This window comes from Carlito syrichta, unplaced genomic scaffold (assembly GCF_000164805.1).
Source record: "Carlito syrichta isolate Samal-C Ts95f unplaced genomic scaffold, Tarsius_syrichta-2.0.1 Scaffold301846, whole genome shotgun sequence".
Taxonomy (NCBI): Eukaryota; Metazoa; Chordata; class Mammalia; order Primates; family Tarsiidae; genus Carlito; species Carlito syrichta.
The window spans coordinates 544038-568771 of record NW_007245942.1 but is presented as its reverse complement, the minus strand read 5'-3'; the positions used below and the strand labels follow the sequence as shown (position 1 = coordinate 568771).

General features: G+C 40.5%; 1 protein-coding gene across 2 annotated transcripts in view; it reads left to right on the top strand.

Annotated features, from left to right (window-relative positions):
* STARD13 (StAR related lipid transfer domain containing 13) overlaps positions 1–24734 on the top strand; it is a 241349-nt gene that overhangs the window by 183582 nt on the left and 33033 nt on the right. For both annotated transcript variants that reach the window (XM_021711058.1, XM_008055404.2), the window contains exon 4: positions 19646–19709. In XM_021711058.1, coding sequence (XP_021566733.1) covers positions 19646–19709 — 64 coding nt within the window. The remainder of the gene's footprint in view (positions 1–19645; positions 19710–24734) is intronic.

Here is a 24734-nt window from a genome sequence, read left to right as displayed (position 1 = left end):
AACATATGGCACAACTGTTTTATCCTATATTTTCTTCTGGGAATCCAATAGACTTACATTTTATATTTAGTTCTATGATCCGTTTTCATCTCATTTTTGTATAAGGTACATGGTATGAGGCAAGATTTATTTTTTGCATGTTAATGTCCAGTTGTTTCAGCTCTTTATTGAAATAACTACATTGTCTTCATTAAATTGCCTTTGACCATATATTATGAGTCTATTTCTAACCTCTCTGTTATGCTCTGTTTATCTATGTGTCTATCCTTTCATCGATATGACAACTGTCTTCATGATTACTTATTGTCAGGGACATCTTGGAATCCAATAATATGAGTTCTTTAATTTTGTTCTTCTTTGCCGGGATTTTTTCGGCTATTCTAGGGCCTCTGCCTTTTCACATACATTTTAAAAGCAGCTTGTCAATATCTATTTTAAAAATCCTGCTGGGGGTTGACTTGGATTTGTTAAACCTATGTATCAGTGTGGGGAGAATTGATATCTTAACAATGTTTAGTTTTCATATTAATAACACAGTTTATGTCTCGATTTAGGTCTCCTTTGATTTTTCTCAGCAGTGATTTGTAGTCTTCAGCATATGACTGGCAGACATTGATAGTACCTAAGAATTTTATGTTTGTGGTTTTATTGCAAATGATTCCATTTTTTATTGTTTCAATTTCCGGTTGTTCATTGCTAGTGTGTGTGTGTGTGTGTGTGTGTGTGTGTGTGTGTGTGTGTGTGTGTGTGTGTTGCATATTGTCCTTGTATCCACCAGTCTTTATAAACTCATTCATTAGTTCTAGTAGCCTTGTAATTATTTCCTGAGGATTTTATATCTAAAATGTTAACGAATGATTATATTTTAAACCAAGAATAAAAATTCTCGTACATACTTTAAATCAGGATTATAGGAGCAAAGATTGCCTCTGATTGTGCAGTTCTATTCACAGGATTCTGTATGTGGCTTAGTAAGCCAAGCTTTGAATCTTAAACATGTGGTTGGTAAATCCTTTTCTCTCACAGCTACTTGTGACCCGAGATATCTTGACTAAGTTATGGGCTTTTCCATCAAAGCCTATGCTTTAACAACAAAAGAAAAAGTCCTTCGGACATAGGGATGAGCCAGTACAATTAATGTAAAATCATTTAGAGGTGTAAAGCTCTGACTAGCAATACTAACATTAGCCAGAAAAATCAGGAAGGCTTTCTTTGCAGAGCACATGGCCCATCAAAATACAGCCCATAGAAGGATCCATCCATCTGTGCCCCGGAAGGCATTTCTATGTCAACATGAGAAAGGGCTGCAACGATAGACACCACAGAGCTCTCGAAGGCCCAGCTCATGTAAAAATGGTTCGAGTGGCACAAGGTTGTTATAACTGGAATAATCCTTACAGCAGCTATGTCTCAAAAAATATTATAAAGCAAGAAAAACATTTGGCTGGAGGTGTGTGAACTGAGACTCTTGGGGCGTGGGAGCTGTGGGTAGAATAGAGGCCAGAGGGGTAGTCACACCCGGGGTGGATCAAAGGAAGAAGCAGAGGAGGTAGACAGATGGGGATGGCTTGGCTAAAAAGAAGTGTGGAGTTTCTTTCCCTTCCTTGCAAGTTCCACCAAGACACCGATTTCTCGCCATGCAAATAGCGGGAAGCAGGCAGAAGGAAGATCTCCAGCCTCAGAAGGACAGCGCTTTAAAAACTTTGAGATTGTTGAGTGATTACTCAGACACTCGCCCACTCAGATGGTAAGTCAGGATGGATGCCAAGAAAGCAGTAGGGGTTGTGATTTTGATTCATCTTCTTCCTTGTGCACCATAGGCACAGGGATGAAGCATGTCTCTTGTTTTATTTTTAAAGCTTTGTGGGCTCTACATTTCACATACATACTTGAAATGCTGAGCTAATGCAGATTGTAAAAGAAATCACAGCCGGAGGGCAGGTAGCTTCTGCCAGGTAGACAAAGACAGAAGAGTTGAAGAACTGCAAATGTTCACCATGACAAGAATTTTACTCACCTTGGGTTTTCTGCAAGTATCTCTCCTGTGTAGACAGGCAGTTAATATCCTAGGTCCTAATTTACTCATGGAGTGTTGTTAAACATTGTTCCCTTTTTTGATTGGTTTGGAAATACATATTGTATTAATAATGTGGGGGCAAGGGAGGGAGAACCTGGGCCTGTCCTTGAATGTGGAAATGTGTAGCTCGCTCTCTCTCTCTCTCTCTCTCAGTCTCTGTCTCTCTCCCTCTCTCTCTGTCTCTTTCTTTGTCTCTCTCTCTCTCTCTGTGTGTGTGTGTCTCTTTCTTTGTCTCTCTCTCTCTGTCTTTCTCTCTAATTTTGCTGTCTTTGCTGCAGGTATGGCCTTTAGAATGACAACCGTGTCTCACTGTTGTTCCACCAATGCTGACAGGACCAGCACATAGTAGGCGTCCTATAAATGTTTTATCATTGCAAGTCAGAAGTGTGTGCTTTCTATTATTTTAACAATCACAGTTGCAATTCTGTTCTGATGTTTCGGATTGAATTCTTAATTGAGAAATATTTTCTCCTGAGAGTCATGAAAATCTCATTGCAAATCTAAGCACCCAGGTGAGCTCATCGAAACAATAACGATACCAGAATGTTGGTGTAGTCAGGGTATCAAAATAGCTTGCAAGTCTGTCACCTTGAAGGTGAATTTCAGCAAACTGAAGCTCCAGAATGAGATTGTTTGAAGGAGAAGTAATACGTTCTATTAGCATCTTAGTTTGTAGTGTTTTCTCAGGCTGCTAACTCAAGTCCTTGATGCTCGAGATGGTCTCTGGATTTCTAAAGCAATGTTAGGCCAGCAAACCATGTGCATAATTTGCATTGTTAGTAAGTACTAGTTAATTGCAGCATCTGTAGAACAAGAGCATTCACCTTGGTCAGAACTGTTTGGTGAAGCTATGGAATTGGTTAGGATTATAAGATGTATCTATCACTGCCCTTCTATTTAAAAGGATAATAAATGATTTTCATTTGTTGCAAGGGTAGAGACTGGGGATGGTGTTGACAAGAATGATATTTACAATTTACTTCTATAAAGGCTCATATTTGGTTTGAGTATGCTAAATACCATTAGTAATATTATAAATAATGGTAGTTTTATAAATATGGATAATCTGTTTTAAATATTTTTTCTTTTAGAATATTATTACAGAAAATGTATGGTATCATATATTGTACTAATATACCATACAATAATATGTGACAATTAATTGACTAAGTCCTTGGACAAGCCATTGGGAGAAAGATATAGGGGATTACATGATCATCATGGTCACTTGCACCTTTCAAATCTTGAATCTGTAAAATCAATAAATACAAATCCCAATAAACAGTATTTTATTTCTTTAAAACACTTACAAAGTGCTCGCTATGTACCAGACACTGCTCTTACGCATCTCACAAATATTTACTCACTGGATTCTCATAGCAACCCTTTAACACAGGCTCTAGCATCATTCCCATTTAACAGAGGAAGAAACCGCGGCACCAAAGTGTGAAATAATTTGCCCACAAATAGCTAATAAAAGGTAGTAGGGATTACCCGGACAAGGACACATGAAGTTTTGATGGACTGGCTTGAACTTCCAGCCTTTGCTTTTTGAACTACATAAATATGCAGGAAAGTCATCTTCATGCCCTCTCTCACCCAGTTCCCTGAACCTCTCTGCAATGCTAGCCTATATAACCCGGAGGCACAATCGGGAACAGACATAGTAGGGCCAGAGATAAGGGATTTCTCTGGAATATTATCTTTTATAAAAAACATTGATTTTTATATCTTAAAAGGTCCTCTTCCTTGACCTTTCCAACCAGCTATTCAAGATGACTTTTGCATGCCTAAACTTTCAGAAAGGATCTAAAAGAAGCTACAAAATCAAGCAGAAGATTAAAAGGAAGAGAGGGACTTTATATTTTTCAGTGTTACTCACTTCCTTATCTATATATTTTGAGGTTTTAATAAAAACATTAGCAACGCGTAAAATAACACCTTGTTTTACTGGGTGATAATGGCTAATGTTCAGTGAGTGTCCCATGCTCGAAGAAGTAAGTTAAGCTTGCCACATTCATCTCATTTAATTCCCACGACAACCTATGAATAACAGGGCTGTTGTCATCATGCAGAGTCAGTGGTACCCAGACTTCCCCTGGTTTGAGCAACCCAGGAGGAGGGGAGAGTCTGGAGGGAAGATGTGGTAAGCTGAGGGGCCAGGACCAGGCGAGGTGCCGGTGCCCAGCGTGCAGTGAGGTGCCCAACCTGGAGCAGGGCCTTGGCTGGAGATAAGCGATGTGAAGTCACCAGCATGTAAGAGTGAAGATCCTGAGAGTGAGTGAGGTCACCAGGGAGGGCAAGAAGACCAAGGAGAGTGGAAGAGGACTAAGTCCGGGTGCCAAGGACTGGGAAGGAGAGGGAAAGAAGCTTCCAGAGAACCAGTGAGGGGCGGGCTCCTGACCATCCACTCCCCACCAGGCTTTGCCTTCAGTTTGACCCTCTCTCAAAAACCTCTGATCATGACCTTTATTTCAACTTGGACTAGTTTTCTCTTGAGAAATTCTCTGGAACAAATGCAATTGTTGTAAGCAGTTAAAAAGTTAAGGACACCACACCCTATTTTTCCAATATAGGCATATGTGAGTGTAAAATTTGTCTGGAATTCCACAAAAACTAAAGGAATCCAGAAAAACTTGGACTTGTTTTTTTCTCTCCTTGGACCACTTGGGCCATCATCCTTTATTGATTAACCAGGAGAGTTTATGTTCTTCCTTGTAACCCTCATCATTAGAGCATATAGCTTATTTAACATGCCCTTAGATAAGCAGAAATCACACAGACATCCTTTGACCAGACAACACACACATGCTGAACTTTATTTGTAGAGGTAGACCTATCAGTGCTTCACCACTTTTCTCCTACACCTCAGCTAATGTCCCGGGGCAATCATTTGAGGGTTCCGAGACTGGAAAAGAAGTTAGTGTCCCTGCTGCCACCTGACCACCAGATAGAACATCCAGAAAGAAAAACTGGGTAGAGGTGTGGCCTTCACTGACTCAAGATAGCACAGTGACAGCCACTTGCTGACCTCTACGCTCTTTCTTTGTTTTTTTTTTTAACCGCCCACACCCCTACACCCCCCCAGACACCATAAACTCTCCTGGATGGCTGTGATTTTTGAAAGGCCCCACCCTCATGGAGTTGCATACCAGAGTTGTCTCTGGCATAGCACATTCCCCGTGCTGTCCAAAATTTATGTTTTCCTAACTCTGCCTGCGTGGAGACCTTTCCCATGCCCCGTGGCCAAGGCTACGAGAGGAGAAGCCACTCCCTGACTCGCTCGCCTTTGATCCCTGGGCTGGGAACACATCTTCAGTGACTCTCGTTCCTGAATGTCTTCAGGGGCCCCTCCCAGAACACTCTACAGCAGACAAAACTGGATACCTACCACCCTGGATACAGGAGCAGGGTGAGAAGTTCAGGCTGCTGGTCTTTATCAGAGGCTTCTATAGGACATGAACCCGGGCCCCTGACTGTTATTCCTTGTGCCTTTGGCAGGAAGATTAGAAGTATCCCAGGAAACTGGCCTTTGAATCAGCATGGGCTACCTCGTGACCAATCCCAAGTCTGGCAGATTAGATGCCAACTACAAAATGTAAAATAAGAGGAAGGAAAGGCCATATTGTTTTCCTATACTTCTATAGGCAGAAGGCCTCCCTGCTTCTGCACTCCTGGCCAACCTCGCAGGCCCTGGGTGTCCATTCTGTCTGGTTCTCCCTCCTGGGTGCCCTGGGCAGTCTGTGCACAGCTCAACTTTCTGCCAACCCCTGCCTCACTCCCGTTATCACTGCCCATTACTGGCCGTGTAGGGGACTTCCTATCAGTTTCCTGATGCTCAGAAGCAGAAACTGCTTCCTGGTCAGTTGTGTGTCACAGGTCCTTGGTGTCCATGGCCTTGTGCTGAGCAGGACCTCAAGAAATGTGCGTTAAATGGGACTGGGACCTAAAAGAAAATAACCTGTCAGTTCACAAATTATTTTCTTGCATCTTCACGCTAGAGGATATTATGTGAGGATAAATTAGTCATCTTCTCCTCAAAATACCCAGAATCACTCCGTTTCTTAGCTAGATGGTTTGAAAGAATGAGCTGTGTCCATTGTCTCTGTTTTGTCGGGGTCCACTTCTCAACCCCCCCCATTTAGGCTGCTGCCCTGTCCATGCTGTCTCTAACACCGCCCTCACCAGCAGCTACATCTGAAGGGTGTTTTAGGCTTTAGATCACTTACTCTTTTTTTATAGATCTGATAGAACTAGCCAATTACACCCTTCTTTGTGTAATGTTCATTCTTCGGCTTCTAGGATGCCACTTTCTGCTAGTTCTTGTAGACCCCTCACATCACTGTGCCTTCTCTGAGCCTAGCTCCCCTCCTTGGCCCATGCCTTCACACCTGGAGTTCTCCAGGGTTCTGAATTCCCCGGATGATTGGCTTCATTATATGAGGGGCACCCCCAGCCAAAAGAACAGAATTGTCTTTTTGGAGGGCAGGCCCCTTGTAGTACAGGGTTCCCCCACTAGGTAAGTGTTCAAGGAACCCAAAGGTTTTTATCTGGAAGTTTTGAGAAGATTGTGTCATAATTTGTAGAATGAATGTCCCTAGTTCTGAGAGGGGCCCCCGAAGACATTCAGGATCCAGAGTCACTGAAGATGTGTTCCCAGCCCAGCTCCCGGCCTTGGCCACAGGCAAACCATGACAGTGCACCTGCCCACACCACACTGAGTGTTCGGCAGTTTTTAACCAAAAATGGCATGAACCCTGTGCTCCACCTTCCTTTTTAAAAAAATTTTTATTGTGAAGATGTGGGATACAATTCAGGGTTAGGTATACAAACACTGATCATGCAGGTACCCCTGTTAATGAGGTATGCCCCTCCCGCCCCTAGCAGTTTCCCTTAACTGTCAATCCCATCCCACCCCCCACCAACAGTTTCCCATTACTGCCAATTGCTTTCTTATAGCATTATAATTTTTCAAGGTCCTCTCATGAGTGAGAACATATGATACTCTGTTGTTTCTCTGATAAATCACTGAGTATGATTGACTCCAAATCCATCCAGATTGCTACAAAGTCCACATATTTGTCATTCTTTATGGCTGCATAATATTCCATTGTGTATATGTACCACATTTTTTATCCAGTCCAACTTTCCACCTTCTTTATTCACCCCATCCACACTGAGTGACTTTTTTGTTTCCCCAGATGAAATAAATTCTCAAAAGGAAATATTTGCCCATGTGGAAGAGGTGAAACAAAAAACAGCAGAAGCACTAAAAGGCATCAAAGTTCAAGAACTGTTTTGAGCAATGGAAAAAGTATCTCAATAGGTGTACTGCATCAAACAGAGAGTCCTTTAACAGTGACTGAAGTTTAAACATGCAAGAATAGATTCATGGTTTTTTATAAATAAATTCTGGGTTTTTTTCTTCCCCTCTCATTTGCCTTCCATGTGTGTCATCTCCATGGAAGTCAATCCCAAGAGGATCTGAGCTCCACAAGGCCTCTAAAGTTTAGAACATCCAAACATGAGCTCATTATTGTCCCAAAGTCTAGCTTTCTACCAACTTTTCTGTTTTACTGTTTTCTATGTTTAAAGGCATATTCACAAAAACCTGAAATCTGAGAGTCGTCCTCTGACTCTCCCTCTCTGCAGCTTCCACATCAGTGAATGACCAAGTGTCCATCTTCACCCAGACGTTCCCACTCTCACTCTTTCTCTGTCTCTCGGCCATCTCTCGCCTGAACTGTTGGCACTTATCTCCTGTTTCTCTTTAGTTCATTGCTCATCCTGCCCCAGTTACATTTCTAGCATGGAAATCTAATTATGTTACTCTCCTGTCTAATATCCTTCAATAGCTCCCACTACCCACAGATGACTCCTAATGTCTTCATTTTGGTCCTTAGTGATCTAGACCCCTCCTACCTCTCCAGGCTTATGTCCACTCACATACTTGCGATTGCTGGACTCTCGCATGCTACTTAAGGCCTGTTTTCTTTGCCTGCAATTCTCCCAGCCTAGGCAGCAAATTGCTTTTAGTCTTTCATAGCTCTGCTCAAACATTACCTCCTCTAATAGGTAGTATCCTTATGCTCTCAGGAAGTGAGTTGTTTCTTCTCTTATTGATCATGTTTATATCCCACATAGAGCCACAAATTCTCAAGGTCAGGGACCACATCTTGTTCACCTCTGTATTCCCAGCACCTAGCCCGTTTCTGGTACACAGTCCACTGTTGGATAAATGAATATTGGCTTCTACTCTTCTTATTGACTTTTCGTTAGAAACTCAAGTTTCATGGATGGAATTGGAGATCATTATCCTAAGTGAAATAGCACAGGAACGAAAAACCAAACACCACATGTTCTCACTCATAAGTGGGAACAAAGCTAAGTGTCTAAAAAGGCAGATAGAATGTTATCATGGGCTGGCTGTGGTGGCTCATACCTATAATCCCAGCACTTTGGGAGGCCAAGGTGAGAGGATTGCCTGAGCCCACGGGTTTGAGACCAGCCTGGACAACTTGGTGAGACCTCATCTCTACAATAAATCAAAAAATTAGCCGGGCGTGGTAGCGCACACCTGTAGTTCCAGCTACTTGGAAGGCTGAGGCGGAAGAATCGCCTGAGCCCAGTAGGTTGAGACCGCGGTGGCCATGAGCATGCCACTGCTCTCCAGCCTGGGCTACAGAATGAGACTCCAATGCAAAAAAAGTAACGAAATAAAGGAAAATGTTATCATGGACACTGAAGACTTAGGGGGAAGGGCGGGAAGTGGAGAGAGGGATGAAAAATCACCTCTCAAGTACAATGTACCCTAGTAGGGAGGGTGACAGGTACTTAAAGCCCAGACTTCTTCACTGCTATTCAAGGCATTTGTGCCCTAAAGCTATTAAAATACAAAAATTAGAGAAAGAAACTCAAGTTTCCATCTTAAAATGAGACTACTGACTATTTCCCATTTACTAATGCATTAACCTTTCTAGAGGATTCTGAAGACAACAGTAAAAATTATCAGGGTCTGACAGCAGTATCATTGTGGACATTTCTTCTGAAAAGGTCAGACTGCTCTGCTTACGTTAACACATGAATCCAGTTTGCTCAAAGCACAAAGAGGCCTGGCTTCATTCTGTGTCATGCGTTTTCTCTTTCCATGGAAAAACTAGGGAGGGGATGGAAACAGCCTTGTATTTGAGCAACCTGTGCTAGGTCTATAACATAAGGTTTTATCTTGCACGCCCTCTTGAAATTTGTCATGGGTAGGCAGAAGGCAGGCAAACCATTGGACAGGAAGAAGTTCTGGCTCCGTTGCTAACTGATGCATGGCTCTCTCAAGTTAGTGGTCCTCTCAGAGACTTTGTCTCTTCATCTGAAAATAAAAGTGTCAGTCCAAATGGTCCCTGATGTCAGCCAAGCTCCAGTGTTTCCTTAGCAAATATTTGCTGAGTGGATTTGCTCTGAGCCAGCGCCTGTGCAGGGCATTAGGGATGCAAATAAGATGCAGTTCATAGCCTGTCATACTCCGTGGTGGGGAATAATTCTGTTATTCTGACTATACAAGGTCCATTGTAACTACTTAAAGTCAATCATTGATTGTACCTGTATAAACAAAGTATGTTCAGTTAAGAAAGAAAAACCTACAGAGTCTAACATATGTAAAACCCCCTTCTAGAAATTATGGGGATTAGAAAAAGAATAAATTATGGTCCCTGCCTCAAACAACGCTCTAATACAGTGGAAGACACTCCACTCATGCAAGCAAATAAATTTTATAATTGAAATTTTAATCCATGCAGGAACAGCTTTCTAGGCAACCAGTAATAGACTAATCCACGTTATCTGAAGGGTTTTATGTTGCTTATGATTAAGTTAGTGGGAAGTAAATACTGGTGTTAAATATTTGTACCAAATGCAGCTAACCTTCACTCACTCCAGAATTTCACAGCGGTTTCGATAGAGTGCAATGAATACTTCTGCTGTTACATATTCTTTTATTTGGAGGCAACCAGATCTTGAAAAGACATTTGCATCACTCTGGAATATATTTTTCATGCAGTTTGAAGCCTTATGATCTAGCCACTGGTTATTTTACCCGTGTAAAATAAACCACAGCCCAGTGCTACACAATCCCAGGAAGGGGGAGCTTATTCCAGACAACAATCAAGAATATTTTCTTATTGTGCTTATGGAAGATTCTGAAGAGTTGGATGATTGTTTGAAATTGGTCCCTGAATGTTTAAGATGTCTTCAGTGGTGATGATTTTGTAGGGAGGACTGAAAGCAAATGAGCAAGTAGACTGAGAACAAACAAATGGAGATGACTTTATGACAGTAATTTTAAAGTCCACGACATAAAATTATTTTTCATTGTATATAAACAACGACTGCATTTTTTGAAAATAGGTTTTTTTTTAGAACAGTTTGAAGTTCCAACAAAATTGAGCAGAAAACACAGAGAGTTCCCATATACCGTCTGTCTCCACTTATGTATAGCATTCCCTACTATCAACTTCCCCCCCCAGAGAAGTACATGTGTTACAGTCAATGAACCTTCATTGACACATGATTAACTCCCTGAACCCATAGTGTAATTAGGGTTCGCTTTTGGTGGCGTATTATATTTTATGGCTTTTAACAAATATATAATGACCTGTATCTGCCATTATAGTATCATAGAGACCAATTTCACTGCCTTAAAAATCCTCTGTGCTTTGTCTATTCATCCTTCCCCCAAACCCTAGCAACCACCAATCTTTTCATTATCTTCATAGAATTGCCATTTCTAGAATGTCATATAGTTGGAATCACAGAGCATGTAGCCTTTTCATGTCAGTTTCTTTGACTTAGTAATATGCATTTCAGTTTCTTTTGTGTCTTTTCATGGATTGGTAGTGCATATTTTTTTTAATTGCTGAATAATCTGTTGTCCAGATGTGCCATAGTTTATTTATGCATTCACCTGACATCCTGGTTGCTTTCAAGTTGGGGGACTTAGGAATAAATCTTCTATAAATACTTGTGTGTAGGTTTTCATATGTATATATGTTTTCAACTCATTTTGGTAAATACTAAGAAGTGCTATTGCTCAATAATACGATGAATATATTTGGCAGGAAGAAACTGCCTGTCTTCCAAAGTGGCTATACCATTTTTTCAAGCATGCCTGCTAGAAATGAATGGGAGTTCCGGTTGCTCCGCATCCTCACCAGCATTTAGTGATGTCAGTATTTTAGACTTTTGCCACAGATGTGTAATAGTATCTCATGAATATTTTAATTGGCAGTTTCCCCTTGACATGTGATATTGAGCATCTTTTAAAATGTATGTTTGTGATCTGTACATCTTCTCTGGTGTCTTTTCAGATCTTTTGCTCATTTTTAAATTGGACTATTTGTTTCCATATTGCTGCATTTGAAGGGTTCTTCATATATGTTAGATAACAGTTCTTTATCAGATATGTCTTTTGCAGATAGTTTCTCCTCCCCATATAAACTCGTCTTGTCTTCTTCTTGACAGTGTCTTTCTCAAAGCAGAAGTTTTGAATTTTAGTGAAGTCTGATTTATCAATTATTTCTTTCATGGACCATGCCTTTGGTGTTGAATCTAAAAAGTTATCATCTTACCTAAGATCATCTAAATTTTCTCCTATTTTATCTTTTAGGAGTTGTATAGTCTTGTGTTTTCATTTAGGTCTGTGATTCATTGTAACTTAATTTTTGTAAAGGGCGTAAGGTCTGTGTCTAGCATTATTTTATTTTATTTTATTTTTATCTTATTTGTATGTGAATGTCCACTTGTTTTAACACCATTTGTTGAAAGACTGCCTTTTGCCCATCGTATTGCCCGTGCTCCTTTGTAAAGGTCAGTTGACTATATTTGTGTGGGTCTATTTTGGGCTCTCAGTATGGTCCATTAATCTGTTTGTTTATTCTTTTGCCAGTTTCCATACTATCTTGATTACTGTCTTGTTATAGTAAGTCTTGAATTTGGATAGTGTCAGTCTTCTGAATTTGTTCTTCTCTTTCAGTATCATGTTGGCTATTCTGGGTATTTTGCTTCTTTATATAAACTTAAGAATCATTTTGTCAGTATTCACTATCTTGTAAGTTTTCTTTAAAACTGGACATTTTAAATATTGTAATGTGGCAACTCTCAAAATCATGTCTTCCCCTTCCAGGGTTTTGTTATTGCTGTTGTTATCTGTTTAGTGAATTTCCTCAACTACTTCTGTAACGTCTGTATCCTTTGTCATGTTTGGCCACTGAAATCTCTACTCAGTTAATTTAGTAGTCAGCAAATGATTGAATAGAGATCTTGAATCAGTACATCTTACAACTTTTGCTGAAAGACTCTTTGTGTGTGTTACATTATGGCTTCAATGCTCCAATGGGAAATTTATAACTCGGCCTTAACCATTGCCTCCTGTTTGTACAGATTACAGTGTCAGCTAAAGGTGGAAGATTAGGGCCTTCTCAGGTCTTTCCTGGACATACACATAGTTTGGCACATATGGTTAGTTTTCTAGATGCCTAAGAATATGTTGAAAACTTTGTAAGACCCCCATGGTTATCTCATTTCCCCAGCTCTGCCCTTTCATCTTTTTGGTTAGCATCTTGTTTGCCTCCACTGTTATTACCATTTCAGGAAGCTGTGATGTTAACTAATTGTCACTGATTTTCTTTGACAAATACCCTGGGTATAAGCTGTTCACAGATGAGCTCAGAGTCAGGTTAAACAAAGATAAGCCTTATGAATGGGGGTTTTCATAAACTCCCAGACAGCTCAAATAATGACAGTTATTTGCCAGTGGAGTTTTTGGGGAGCTCAACCCCATTCTGTTTCCTACGGTGGCTGCTAGGCTACTAGTTCTCACAGCTGCTCCAATTGTGATACTGTTTGTTTCAAAGCTCCTGCAGAACTGGAGAAAAGGGCATGGAAGTGAGACACGTTCAAATATCACAAAGCTCACTGTTTTTACATATATTTAGCCATTTTTGTAAAACAGACCACGACATGGTTTGTTGCATGCCTGTATAAATTTGCAGCTTTCCTAAAAAGTTGACCTTGACAACCTTTTTCAGTATTCTTACTGCTTTTAAGAGGAGCAGTATTTTAGAGATTTTTACTCCACAATTTCCCAGTGATGTCACTTGCTTGTATTGTTATTATTATTATTACTGAGTTGGAGTCTTACTCTGTCACCCAGACTGGAATGCAGTGGCATGATCCCGGCCACCACAGCCTCAACCTGCTGGGCTCTGGCAATCCTTCCACCTCAGCCTTCCATGTAGCTGGAACTACAGGCGCATGCTACCACGCCCGACTAATTTTTGATTTATTGTAGAGATGAGGTCTTGCCAAGTTGCCTGGGTGGGTCTTGAACCCGTGGGCTCAGGCAATCCATTTGCCTCAGCCTCCCAAAATGCTGGGATTACAGACTGAGCCACCAAGCCCGACCTGTATTATTTTTTATTCAGCTTTACTGAAATATAATTTACATCTTAAAAACTCGCTAATTCAAAGTATATAATTTGATGAATTTTGTCAAATAGATACAGTTAATGTAACTATCACCATGATCATGAGATAAAGCATTTTCATTCCCTCAAAAAGTCCTCTGTTGCTGGTATTTGACAACTGATCTTTTTTCTGTCACTTTAGTTTTGTCTTTTCTAAAATTTCATATAAATGGAATCATATAGTACATGCTTTTTGTGTCTGGCTTCTTTTACTTAATATAATGCTTCTGAGGTTCATTCGTGTTGTTGCATGTATCAGTAGTTAGTACCTTGAGTTGTTAAATATTCCATTGTATGAATATATCACAATTTTTATATCCATTTACCAATTGATGGTCGTTTGGGTTATTTCTACTTTTTTGGTTATGTTATTAATAAAGCTGCTATAAACATTTAAGTACACATTTTTTATGGCATTCAGATATAAATCTTTTTATGGACATACAATTTTCTTTTCTCCCAGATAAATAGTTAAGAATGGAATTGCTGGTCTGGTGCTCAAAATGTGTTTAATTTTGTAAGAAATTGTCAAACTGTTTTCCAAAAAAGCTGCCCTTTTCAAAGTTTCAGTAGTTCTTTCTCCTTGCTGACACTTAGTGCTGTCTGTGTTTTTAGTTTAGGCATTCTGGTATATGTTTAATAGTGTCTCATTATGATTTTGGCTTACATTTCTTCCATAAATAATAGTATTGAATATCTTTTCACGTGCAAATTTTTCATTTGTATATCTTCCCTTAAAAGTATATGTTCAAATATTTTACCCATTTAAAAAATCAGCCGGGCTCAGTGGCTCAGCCTGTAATCCCGCACCTTTGGGAGGCTAAGGTGAGTGGATTGCCTGAGCCCGAGGGTTTGAGACCCACCTGGGCAGCGAGACCTCATCTCTACAATAAATCAAAAAATCAGCCCGGCATGGTAGCGCGTGCCTGTAATTCCAGCTACTTGGAAGGCTGAGGTGGAAGGATCACCGGAACCCGGCAGGTCGAGGCTGCGGTGACCGGGAGCGGCCACTGCACTCCAGTCTGGGCGACCGAGTGAGACTCCAACTCAAAAAAAAAAAAATCAGCTTGTTTGACTTACTGAGTTTCTGAGTTCTTTATTTACTCTGTATAAGTCATCTATCATGTATATGTTTTCCAGATGTTTTTCTGCAAGTAAAGAAGCAATTCTTTTTTTTTTTTTTGACTTGGAGTCTCACTCTCACCCAGGCTGGAGTGCAGTGGCCACTCCCAGCCACCCCAGCCTCGACCTGCTGGGCTCTGGCGATCCTTCTGCCTCAACCTTCCAAGTAGCCGGAACTACAGGTGTGTGCTACCACGCCCGGCTAATTTTTGATTTATTGTAGAGGCAAGTTTTCGCCAAGTTGCCCAGGTGGGTCTTGAACCCCCGAGTTCAGGCAATCCACTTTTCTCGACCTCTCAGAATGCTGGGATTACAGGCTGAGCCACCGAGCCTGGCCAAGAAGCAATTCTTAAGGGGCAGGCAGATATCTGGGTTAGGGGCAATAAAAAGACTGAAATCTACAATCTTGTTTGAGTTTTCAGCTTTAAAAAATAATGAACAAACTTCCTTTATGTGTCAGAAAGTAGAAAGCATATTTGAACATGTGGTAGATAAAGGATGAGCTCTTTGATCCATTTGTGTGTGTAGCAGATCAAACACTTTTTCATAGAATAGCAGAATAGTCTGTGCTTCCAAACCATAATGGAAGAATTACGTTTGTTAGATAAGTAGATTTTTTAAATAATAGGCAATGCTTCCCTAAACAAACTCCATTACAGAGCTGCCAGAAGAGCAACATCAACTTTTTTTTTCACTTCACACCCTCTTTTAGATAGACATGTTAACAAATGTGGAACCGGCAAAAAAAGACAGAGTGGATTGTCAATTGTGGGAGCAAAATTCAAGCACCTGCCAAAGACAGTCTCTGACTAAATGGTCAGCTTGTGATACAGAATTGCCTATTATATTTGACACTAATGAATGTGGGGTCAGTGGGTAAATTGGAAATGGCTGAAAATGAGGAAAGTCATGAAATATTTTTAAGTCAGTGAGTAATGTGATAAAAAGTTAAGAAATAGAACTGGTTTCAATGTAAAGCTTTAGAAGTGGTGGGGAAACCAATCAACATGTCGTTGCCTTACTCTCAATAAATGAGAAGAAGCAATTGAATGAGGGCCAAAAGAGACACGACTTCAAAGACATCACAGAAGTATAACTAATTGACAGGACTTGGTGATCAATGAATGTAGATCTTAAAGAAAGCGAGTCTTGAGATGACCTCATTTTCTAGGGTGAGTGCCCTGTTGGTGATTCTCATGGTCAAGACAAGACCACAAATAAGAGAAGTGGGTTTTGAAGAGAATCCAATGAGTTCAGATTTGATATTTGAGTCTGAAGGGCCAGCAGGACCCAAGCAATGGATGAAATCAGTGAGTAGATAGGAATGTAACTCTGGGGCTCAGGTCCTCTGGACTGGAGACAGAGAACTGGATGTCATTAGAGTCTAGTTTATTTTAAGATGAGATAAGATACTACAGCATGCCCATGCAGAGTAAAAAGAGCAAGGATTACAGTCTGATTTCTAACAAAAAAATAATAGTTAAGGGGAAAATACTGCTTGGTGACAGGAAGGACACAGTGTTTGGAGAGATGAGAGAATCCATAATCTTGGATGCCAAAGATGGAAAGAATTTCAAGCAATGGTGGGTGATAATTAGAGACCATTGCTACAAATAGGTCTGAGCTAAAAAGAAACCATGGGATTTGGTCATTAGAAAGTCACTGGTCAATACTGGAAACAGCCCAAATGTCCAAAAACAAGAGACCAAGTAAATCAATTGTATATCCTTATACCATGGAGTACTACTCAGCAATTAAGCTGAATGATGGCTACACTCAACAACATGAGTCAATCTCAAAAACATTGTATCGAATGAAAAAACTACATTCAAAAATACATGCTACATGATTCCACTTATATGATGGCCAAAAATAGACAAAACTTATATATGGAAGAAGAAGTCAGAAAGAGGATACCCTTGAGGAGACAGGAAGGAATGTGGTACTGAGGAGAATTGATGGTGAAGGAGCACAAGAGAACTCACCTGGGTAAAGAAATGTTCTTTATCCTATCTGAGAGTACTTACAATTGCCGAAACTCATTGATCTGAAAATTTATTATCTGTGTATAGAAGAAAAGATCAGTGGTCAAAGATGAGAGAATGACCACCTAAATTTACTTGCTTGTAAATTCCCCTCATTGTCAGAGAGATATTCCTTTACAAAAGCAAGTGTCCATTCAGGGACAGGGATCACAACTACTCATTTTCTAAGAAGAAAAACAGAAATATGTAGTAGAGGATTTAGCAAGCCCAAGAAACAAAATCTAAGTGGTCAGTGGAGAAAGTCATAAAATACCTCAATTTTCACTAAAATGCTTTTTAAAAATGGAGATGGGGGTGAAGGAAGGCTAAAAAGAGGAGGATTGTTTGAAATTCTATTTTAAAGTTGGTCAAACCCTAGCCCTCCTCCCCCAGTCTCTATATAGGTGACTTCTCTCGCCACCATCATCAGAAGCCTAGAAGTGGATTCCCTGGAAAGACTAAAACAGACACTTCCTAGACTGGAGGATGTCAGACACAGGTGAAGGAGGTGTACTCTGTTGAAAGCAGGGGCCTATGTAACAGTCTATTTGCATTCTAAATGTCAACATTCCCAGGTTTCTTCTGTTACTCAGCTCCAGAACACTAGAAGACATGTTCATGAAGAATCTGAGTTTTAAGAAACATGATCAGTTCATGACAAAAAACAAAACAAGAGCAGCAAATCTAGACTAGAACAGGTCAGAAGGCTCTAGGTAAACAGGTCTCCAAAGAAATTGCACCGATAGACTCTCTAATATGATAGGAAACACTTTAGAGAGTTAGATAATTAGGGAAGTGCTTGGATTTGAATTGAGGTATGAGCACATGGAAAATTGAGGCAACAAACAAGATGCTTATTAACTCCAGGGATAACAAAAAGTTGAGAATGGAAGGAAGAGTATCAGAGTATCATATACATATGAATAACATTCCATGGTCATCATAAACACTGAATTTTGATTTGTCAAAAAGTTATGCAATTGCTGCACAACTATACTTGAAAGAAACAAAGTTAAGTATATGTGTGTGTGTGTGTGTGTGTGTGTGTGTGTGTGTGTGTGTGTGTGTGTGTGTGGAGTAAGAATGAGTATAAAAGAAAATAAATCCTCATCTCCCACGGAACAGTCAATAGATAATGACGTGAACTAAAAAGTCAAGAAGTTACAGCATAAGCACTATTAGAAGTAAGCACCAGAAGAAAGAGATGCCTTCAAAGAGTGGTAAATGGAAAAGAGACATGTTGGGGGACATTTGACCCTTTAAACCCCATGCATTTATAATCGTGATTTTTTTAAGTAATCAAATAAAACAATCGGAGTATTTGCAAAGAGGATTTCATGAAAATTAGATTGCAGAGTGTTGGAGAGTGAATTAAATTTGAGGTTGTTCATAACAAGTTGAGTAGTAAAAGAAAGTTATTGGAGTAAGTAGTAAGTTACTTGATGGAAAGACAAGATTGAAGGAAGATTGATCATTTGCTTAATGATGGTTCTTTAGGTAGCTAACTAATTGGTTAGTCAATTTTTAGTTTTAGGCAGGAATGGCCTTATGGAGAAGCAAACAGTTGAGAGAGATTGCGGCACAGGTGAGACGGAATAAATGAGGCATCAAAGTCCCAGATGAAGTAGTGGATGTTGAAATCAAAAACAGGGTTAAAGGGTTACCTTTAAAAAATGAAGGACTCTCTTTTCTGTAAGACAGAAGAGCAACAGGATAAATGAGCATATGGACACCATTTATGTAGATGGAAAGGACTGTTAAAAGAAATTATGTCTAATAGCTTATTTTCTCACTGGCAGCAGTGCTAAGCCATTTGTTAAGGGCCTGGGTCTTTTTAATGGTCTGCACTATTGGATTTTTTGCAATTATAATGAATTCTCATTGAATCCTTACTGTGTAGATATTTTTTTTAAACAAAGGGGGAAAGTGAAAGGGATAATGGGTAGCAATTTCAGAAGCCTAGCTGAGGGTGGAAATCAAAATGTATGTATTAGTCAACATGTAGTATTCAGCCATGACACTAATCTTAATGGATCAGAGCTTCTCCCTATAACTTCAGTTATCCTGTATTACTTCTGTACTCTAAATACAGTCACATTGTGGGTTAGGGCTTCAACATAGTGTTTGGAGAGAACACATTTTAGTTAATAGCATGTGCAATTCAGTGTCATGTGTTATTTTTCCACTTATACCCAAGCTCTTGAGAGCAGAAGACAGTTGGTAGAGTTGATCCACATTTAGAAATTAGCAGGATGGACTTGATGGATGGTCAAAGTGGCAAACGAATTGAGGGGCTGATGAAAGTATGGCTGAGATCATTGACCATGGGCTCTAGGAATGGTGGAAAGAGAGGCCAGAAAAGATCTGGGTTTGGATTAGGGAAGACACAGAAATTGGTAGGCTTGAGGGTAGCATCCTCTCAGGTCAGCAGGCTGGAACACAAATGGGAACTATTTTATAGCACAACTTCAGTGGATGCAGTACTGTCTTGGGACATAATTGGTGGTTTCTGCACTTTCTTTTTTTTTTTTTTGAGTTGGAGTCTCATTCTATTGCCTAGACTGGAGGGCGTGGCACACTCACAGCAACCACAGCTTTGACCTGCTGGGCTCAGGCGACCCCACCACCTCAGTCTTCCAAGTAGCTAGAACTACAGGCATCCACCACCACACCCACCTAATTTTTTAATTTATTATAGAGATGAGGTCTCGCCAAGTTGCCCAGGTTGGTCTTGAACCTGTGAGTTCAGGCAATCCTCTCACCTCGGCCTCCCAAAGTGCTGGGAGCCACTGCACCCGGTCAAGATTTTTGCACTTTCAACTTTACTGGAAATAATGGAAGAATATCAAACAGAAAAGAAGATTTAAGTTCATTTGTGGTTGTAATCTCACATTTTTGTTTCATTTTAGACGACTAAATACATTGAACAAGTGTGCCTCAATGAAACTTGATGTGAACTTCCAAAGGAAAAAGGTAGGTGTCTGCACCTTACTAAGACCATGGCTAAACCAACAGCTTGCAGTCATAGATTAAAAACAGCATCAACTCAAGCAAAATTCTGAAATACCCAGCCATCGATGTTTGTTCTCCAAATATCCCTTTTTATCATAACTGTCATAAATAAGTCCATTATAAACTCGGGCTGAGATCTGTTTGTTTCACTGTTTCATTTTGCTGCAGTTTTTTTTTTTATCGGGGGTTTACATAAAGTTATAAAATATCTCAATGCTTTATTGTAATCTCTCAGAAGTTTGTTTAGTTGTAAATGTCAACCTTTTATTTGATTCAAATACTCCATAGTGACGAGTAGATTAAGAGTTCAGGAAGGGATCTGTGGGTCCATGCCAGGTGTCTTCTGGTTCATTCTTTCCAGCAACATTTTGTTTCAAACACACATTTAGTATGCATGCATTCTCAGGCAGGTCCAGTTGATAATGTTATGAGAGACCAAGGGACAGTATGACCCTCATCTTTCACCATTCTTCCTCCAACCCCATACACTTTTCTCTAGTCACAAAGAATTTGGTTCCATTTGAAAAGTTACTGTGCCCTCTTCCAGTTATGAGTAAGCATGTGCTTTTCTCCCTGTATGAATAAGACTGGAGATTTCATTTCTGAAATAAAGCTATACTTCATTGAGCACTAGTGTTTTTGAGATACTAGTTTATGTACTGACCACACATGACCTCATGTAATCCATTGCAGTAGAGCTTCTATGTTTTCTTTATAGGGAAAGTAAATGTTGAACAGGCTACATCATATGCCCATGACCTTCAGCTGGTGGTGGAGCAGAGTTTCGATCTCAGGTGCATCTAACTCCACAACCAAGAATCCTGCCCACCTTGTTGCACTGCCTCTTTCTTACTGCATTGGACCTTTTTAGGACATTCAGAATTAAGATCGTGAATTTGGCCATGCCAGGCCATTGCGGCCATTGCCTTGTTAAGTTATGGCTTGGCCATGTGCTCTTTAAGATAGGACCAGGCCATGTTTCCTGGCTTTGGCCTCCTCCCCTCTTCTTCCTCCCCTGTGAATCTCTTCTTTCTCTCTTTCTCTCTCTCTCTCTCAAATTTACTTTCTAAATAAATTGTATTTTCGAATCTAACTTCTGTACAATTCTTTGCATCTTTCTTGTGGCATCAGGTCACACACCAGACATCTGTGCAAGAGAAAGAGAACTAAGGCTGAAGGTCTCAATAAAGTTTGTCCTTATGCCACAAAAAAAATCATTAATTCCTTTTTTTCATTTAACAGCTCCACTTTGTAACAAGTCAAGCCTCTGTATATCCTAAAGGAACAGAGAAAACATCTTTGAGTCAGAATAAAGTGTTCTTTATTCTGATCTGCACAGAGAAATCGTTAAAGCCAATGGATTTTAAGTCACACCTTAGTAATCTAATCTTTAAAAATAACTTTAACCTGATTTTCTGCTCTAAAATCGCACACATACAAAAAAAATTCAAATGAATTTTGGTGGACCTCACCTTAAAAACAATTTGGGATTTGAGCTAGGAACCAAAGATTTCAGCTAAGGAGGTAAAAGGGTGAAAAACAATATCCAGAAAAACATTAAAACCTGAGCAATTTGTCCAGGCCAAAGACAAATTAAAAATGTGGGAATAAACCTCCTAACAGCTGTCTGGCTGAATAGACCCCTTGAGAAGGATACATACTATTTGAAGCATGAGGGTCAGATGTTGTTTTGATTGGAACACATGGTTCTTATTAAACTGAACACAGCCATGCCTGTGTGTCTAAAGTGTGGGTGCTCAAAGGACCCGGTCTATACGGCCGCCTATCCTGATTGTTTAGCGACAGTGTATCACAAAAGAAAATGCCAAAAACTGATGACATGAGTTGTTTTCCGCAAAGTGAAGTGATTGTGTTTTTACCCTGTCACTCGCTTTTCAAAACCCGCAGGCGAGATAGGCTTGAATCACATTTGTTCAGCTCTTTATACATTTCTTTCACAAAAGCTCCTCTGTCAATCGGTCACCTCAGAATTCTGACCTCAATGGATTCCTTATATCAGATCTAGCGGCACCCATAGAGCCTCTACTTGGCAACAGACCTCAGAATACACGCACTTGAATGAAATATTGCATTCCACGTCGTAAACTGGGGAGTCATGAATTTTCAGATAAATACATTTTGGCATGTGGTCTCCACCCATTTGTGAATCTCGAAAAGTGACCAGCGTCTATGACCACATCTAAGCAACCACTCAGGGGACGCTGTGTGACACCTATTTCTGTGATCTGCTCCTCACGTAAGTCACATTCTAGTCCTCTATTTTACTGAAAACAAAAATAGAAAAAAATGAACAAGAAGTAAGACTAGGCCAAATGTTCAAAAATAGAAAAGGAGACTTGAGATCCAAGCACCTCGCGAAAAATATCGACTGATCTTGGAATTCATTTATTTGGAAGAAAAATAAGACAGCAGCTTTTCCTCTAGGTATATCCCCATTTTAAGTGATCCAAGAAGTAGAAATAGAAACTTCGTCTCTAATCTACAGAGGCCCAGACTTATTTAAATCTGCAGAAAGCCATCCCCAAATGGTTTAACTGTCTGAGACCATGACCATCCTGCTCCCTTGGGGCTGACAGCCCTATGAAAGGGCTGTGTGTGCTTGCTCATCAGTTTGTGTGGCTACAAATGCTGATACAGGGCCTTCTCTCTGTCAGGCACTATTCCTCATCATTAACCCCCTGTCTCAGATGCAGAAATGGAAAGGCTAGGTCGCTTTCCCAAAGGCACACAGAAATAGCAGGGGCAGGACTTGAATCCAGGTAATCCAGCACCAGACCTTTCAAAGATATTCAGAGACGTACGTACTGGAGCGTGAGTGAACGTCCAGCCCTTGCCCTGTAAGAGTTTCATGACATTCAGCTCACTATTTACATTGTTGCTTTTATAAGAGGACCCGGTCTATACAGCCGCCTATCCTGATTGTTAGCCACAGTGTGTCACAAAAGAAAATACCCAAAATTAATAGCATGAATTGTTTTCCACGAAGTGAACTGATTGTGTCCATCCGGCCCACAATTCATGAACTGTCTTCATGGCAATTATGTTTAATCCTAAAGATCTGGGTGGGCTGACCCAAGGAAGAAAGTGGAAAGTCTACAAATAGAGGAAGTTATGAAGCCTTGTCTATACTTGGCTAGACATGTGCTTTGCTTGTGTATCCAATACCACTTGTGAAGCATCTGGAGAAGTGACATCACACCTGCCCTCCTGCCCAAGATAGATTCTAACCATTCTGCAGAAGGGAAATGTGGTCCTATAAGGATTCAAGAAGACCTTTGCAGCCTCTGTGAGAGTTGGGTGAAGCATGTTCGCCATCTTGGTCACATTCCACACTGTAAGATTGACTAAGAACCCAGCCAAGAGGCATTTCAGGAGACCCTGAGGATGCCGGCAGTTCATCCACCTGGGGCTCAGTCCTCACTCTTGCACTATTCCCAGTAGCCCTTTCTTATTTCTGAGCAGGCAGGCTTGGCCATTCAACTCCAGTTAACTTCTAAATTCCTAGCAACTAGAGATGAGCCGCCTTTTGCAGCTGTGTATCTGTGTGGGTTCCTGTTTCTAGTGTAAAGATATGGCCAAATTCCATTTTTTTAAAAAAAGCTCTTCTTTTTGGAAGGCCTTATTGGCATCCGCCTCTGAGGAATATATAATTTCAGTGAAGAATGTTCTCATTTTCAGAAAAAAAGCCATGCAATGGAGGCTCAGCTAAATTAAAAACTCCAAGGCACACTCAAAGTGGCTCGTTCTTAGAAAAGTGCTGCTTCTTCATTATTACTTATGAAATTCACACTAGCTTCATGATGGCTTTGAAATCCCCTGGTTATGGATAGTGTTTGTGTGATCTGACTGCTATCCAAAGTCAGAGATCGAAGACTCCAGCAAGGCTGTCTATTAAATGAAGAAAGAGAAGGCCACACCCCCATGGGACTCTCATCTTCTTACTTAAGAAGAAACCCAAGAAAGAAAGAGCATCTTCCAAAGAAGTTTCTGGTTAAAGTGACAGTTTTCATCAAGCTCTCTGAAATCATGACCCAAAGTGGAAAGCAATGACTAATTGACACCTTGCTGCCAACACCTACCTCCTGGCCTGGATGCTTTGGCATTTCAGAGGTGTTGCCGCTGTTGACAGGGGCTGGAGCTTCACCTTTCCCCCTAAGTTCCCATGGCCTCACACACCCTCACATCTCCCATCGAATAAGACACCTCCTGGCAGCTCTAAACAGCTACGTCACATGAGAGAAAAACAACATTCTATCCCATCGTTCACTTGGCTGGAGAGTATTAACAGCCTTGAACTGTGAATAATTACCTGTGAATATCCTAGAACCATAGGATTTTTTAGATGAAAGGGATCTTCCATCATGTTTTCCAACCTCCCACCCACTCACATCAAGATTTACTTCTTGGCCGGGCTCGGTGACTCAGTCTGTCATCCCAGCACTTTGGGAGGCCGAAGCGAGTGGATTGCCTGTGTTTGAGACCAGCCCGGGCAACTAGGCAAGACCTGGTCTCTACAATAAATCAAAAAAATTAGCCAGGTATGGTAGCACGCACCTGTAGTTCCAGCTACTTGGAAGACTGAGGTGGAAGGAGCACCCGAGCCCAGCAGATCAACAATGGGGTGGTGGTGAGCAGGCCACTGCACTCCAGCCTGGGCGACGGAGTGAGACTCCAACTCAAAAAAAAGAAGATTTACTTCTTAGAGCGCCCCCCCACAAGTCACTGATCCTCTGCCTGTAGGTTTCTCAACATGATGAGCTCTTTAATGAGGCAAGACAATTTATGTATACTAGAAACATCTTCCATACAATAAGTGAAAAGTTGTTTTACTATAAACTGGTCCATCTGATCCTCGCTCTTTTTCCTGAAGAAGCACAAATTATAGATTTTTGCCTTTTGCATGGCAGTCCTTCAGCTCTGTCCTCCAGAGCAAGGGTCGGCAAACGACTGCTCTTACTTTTGTAA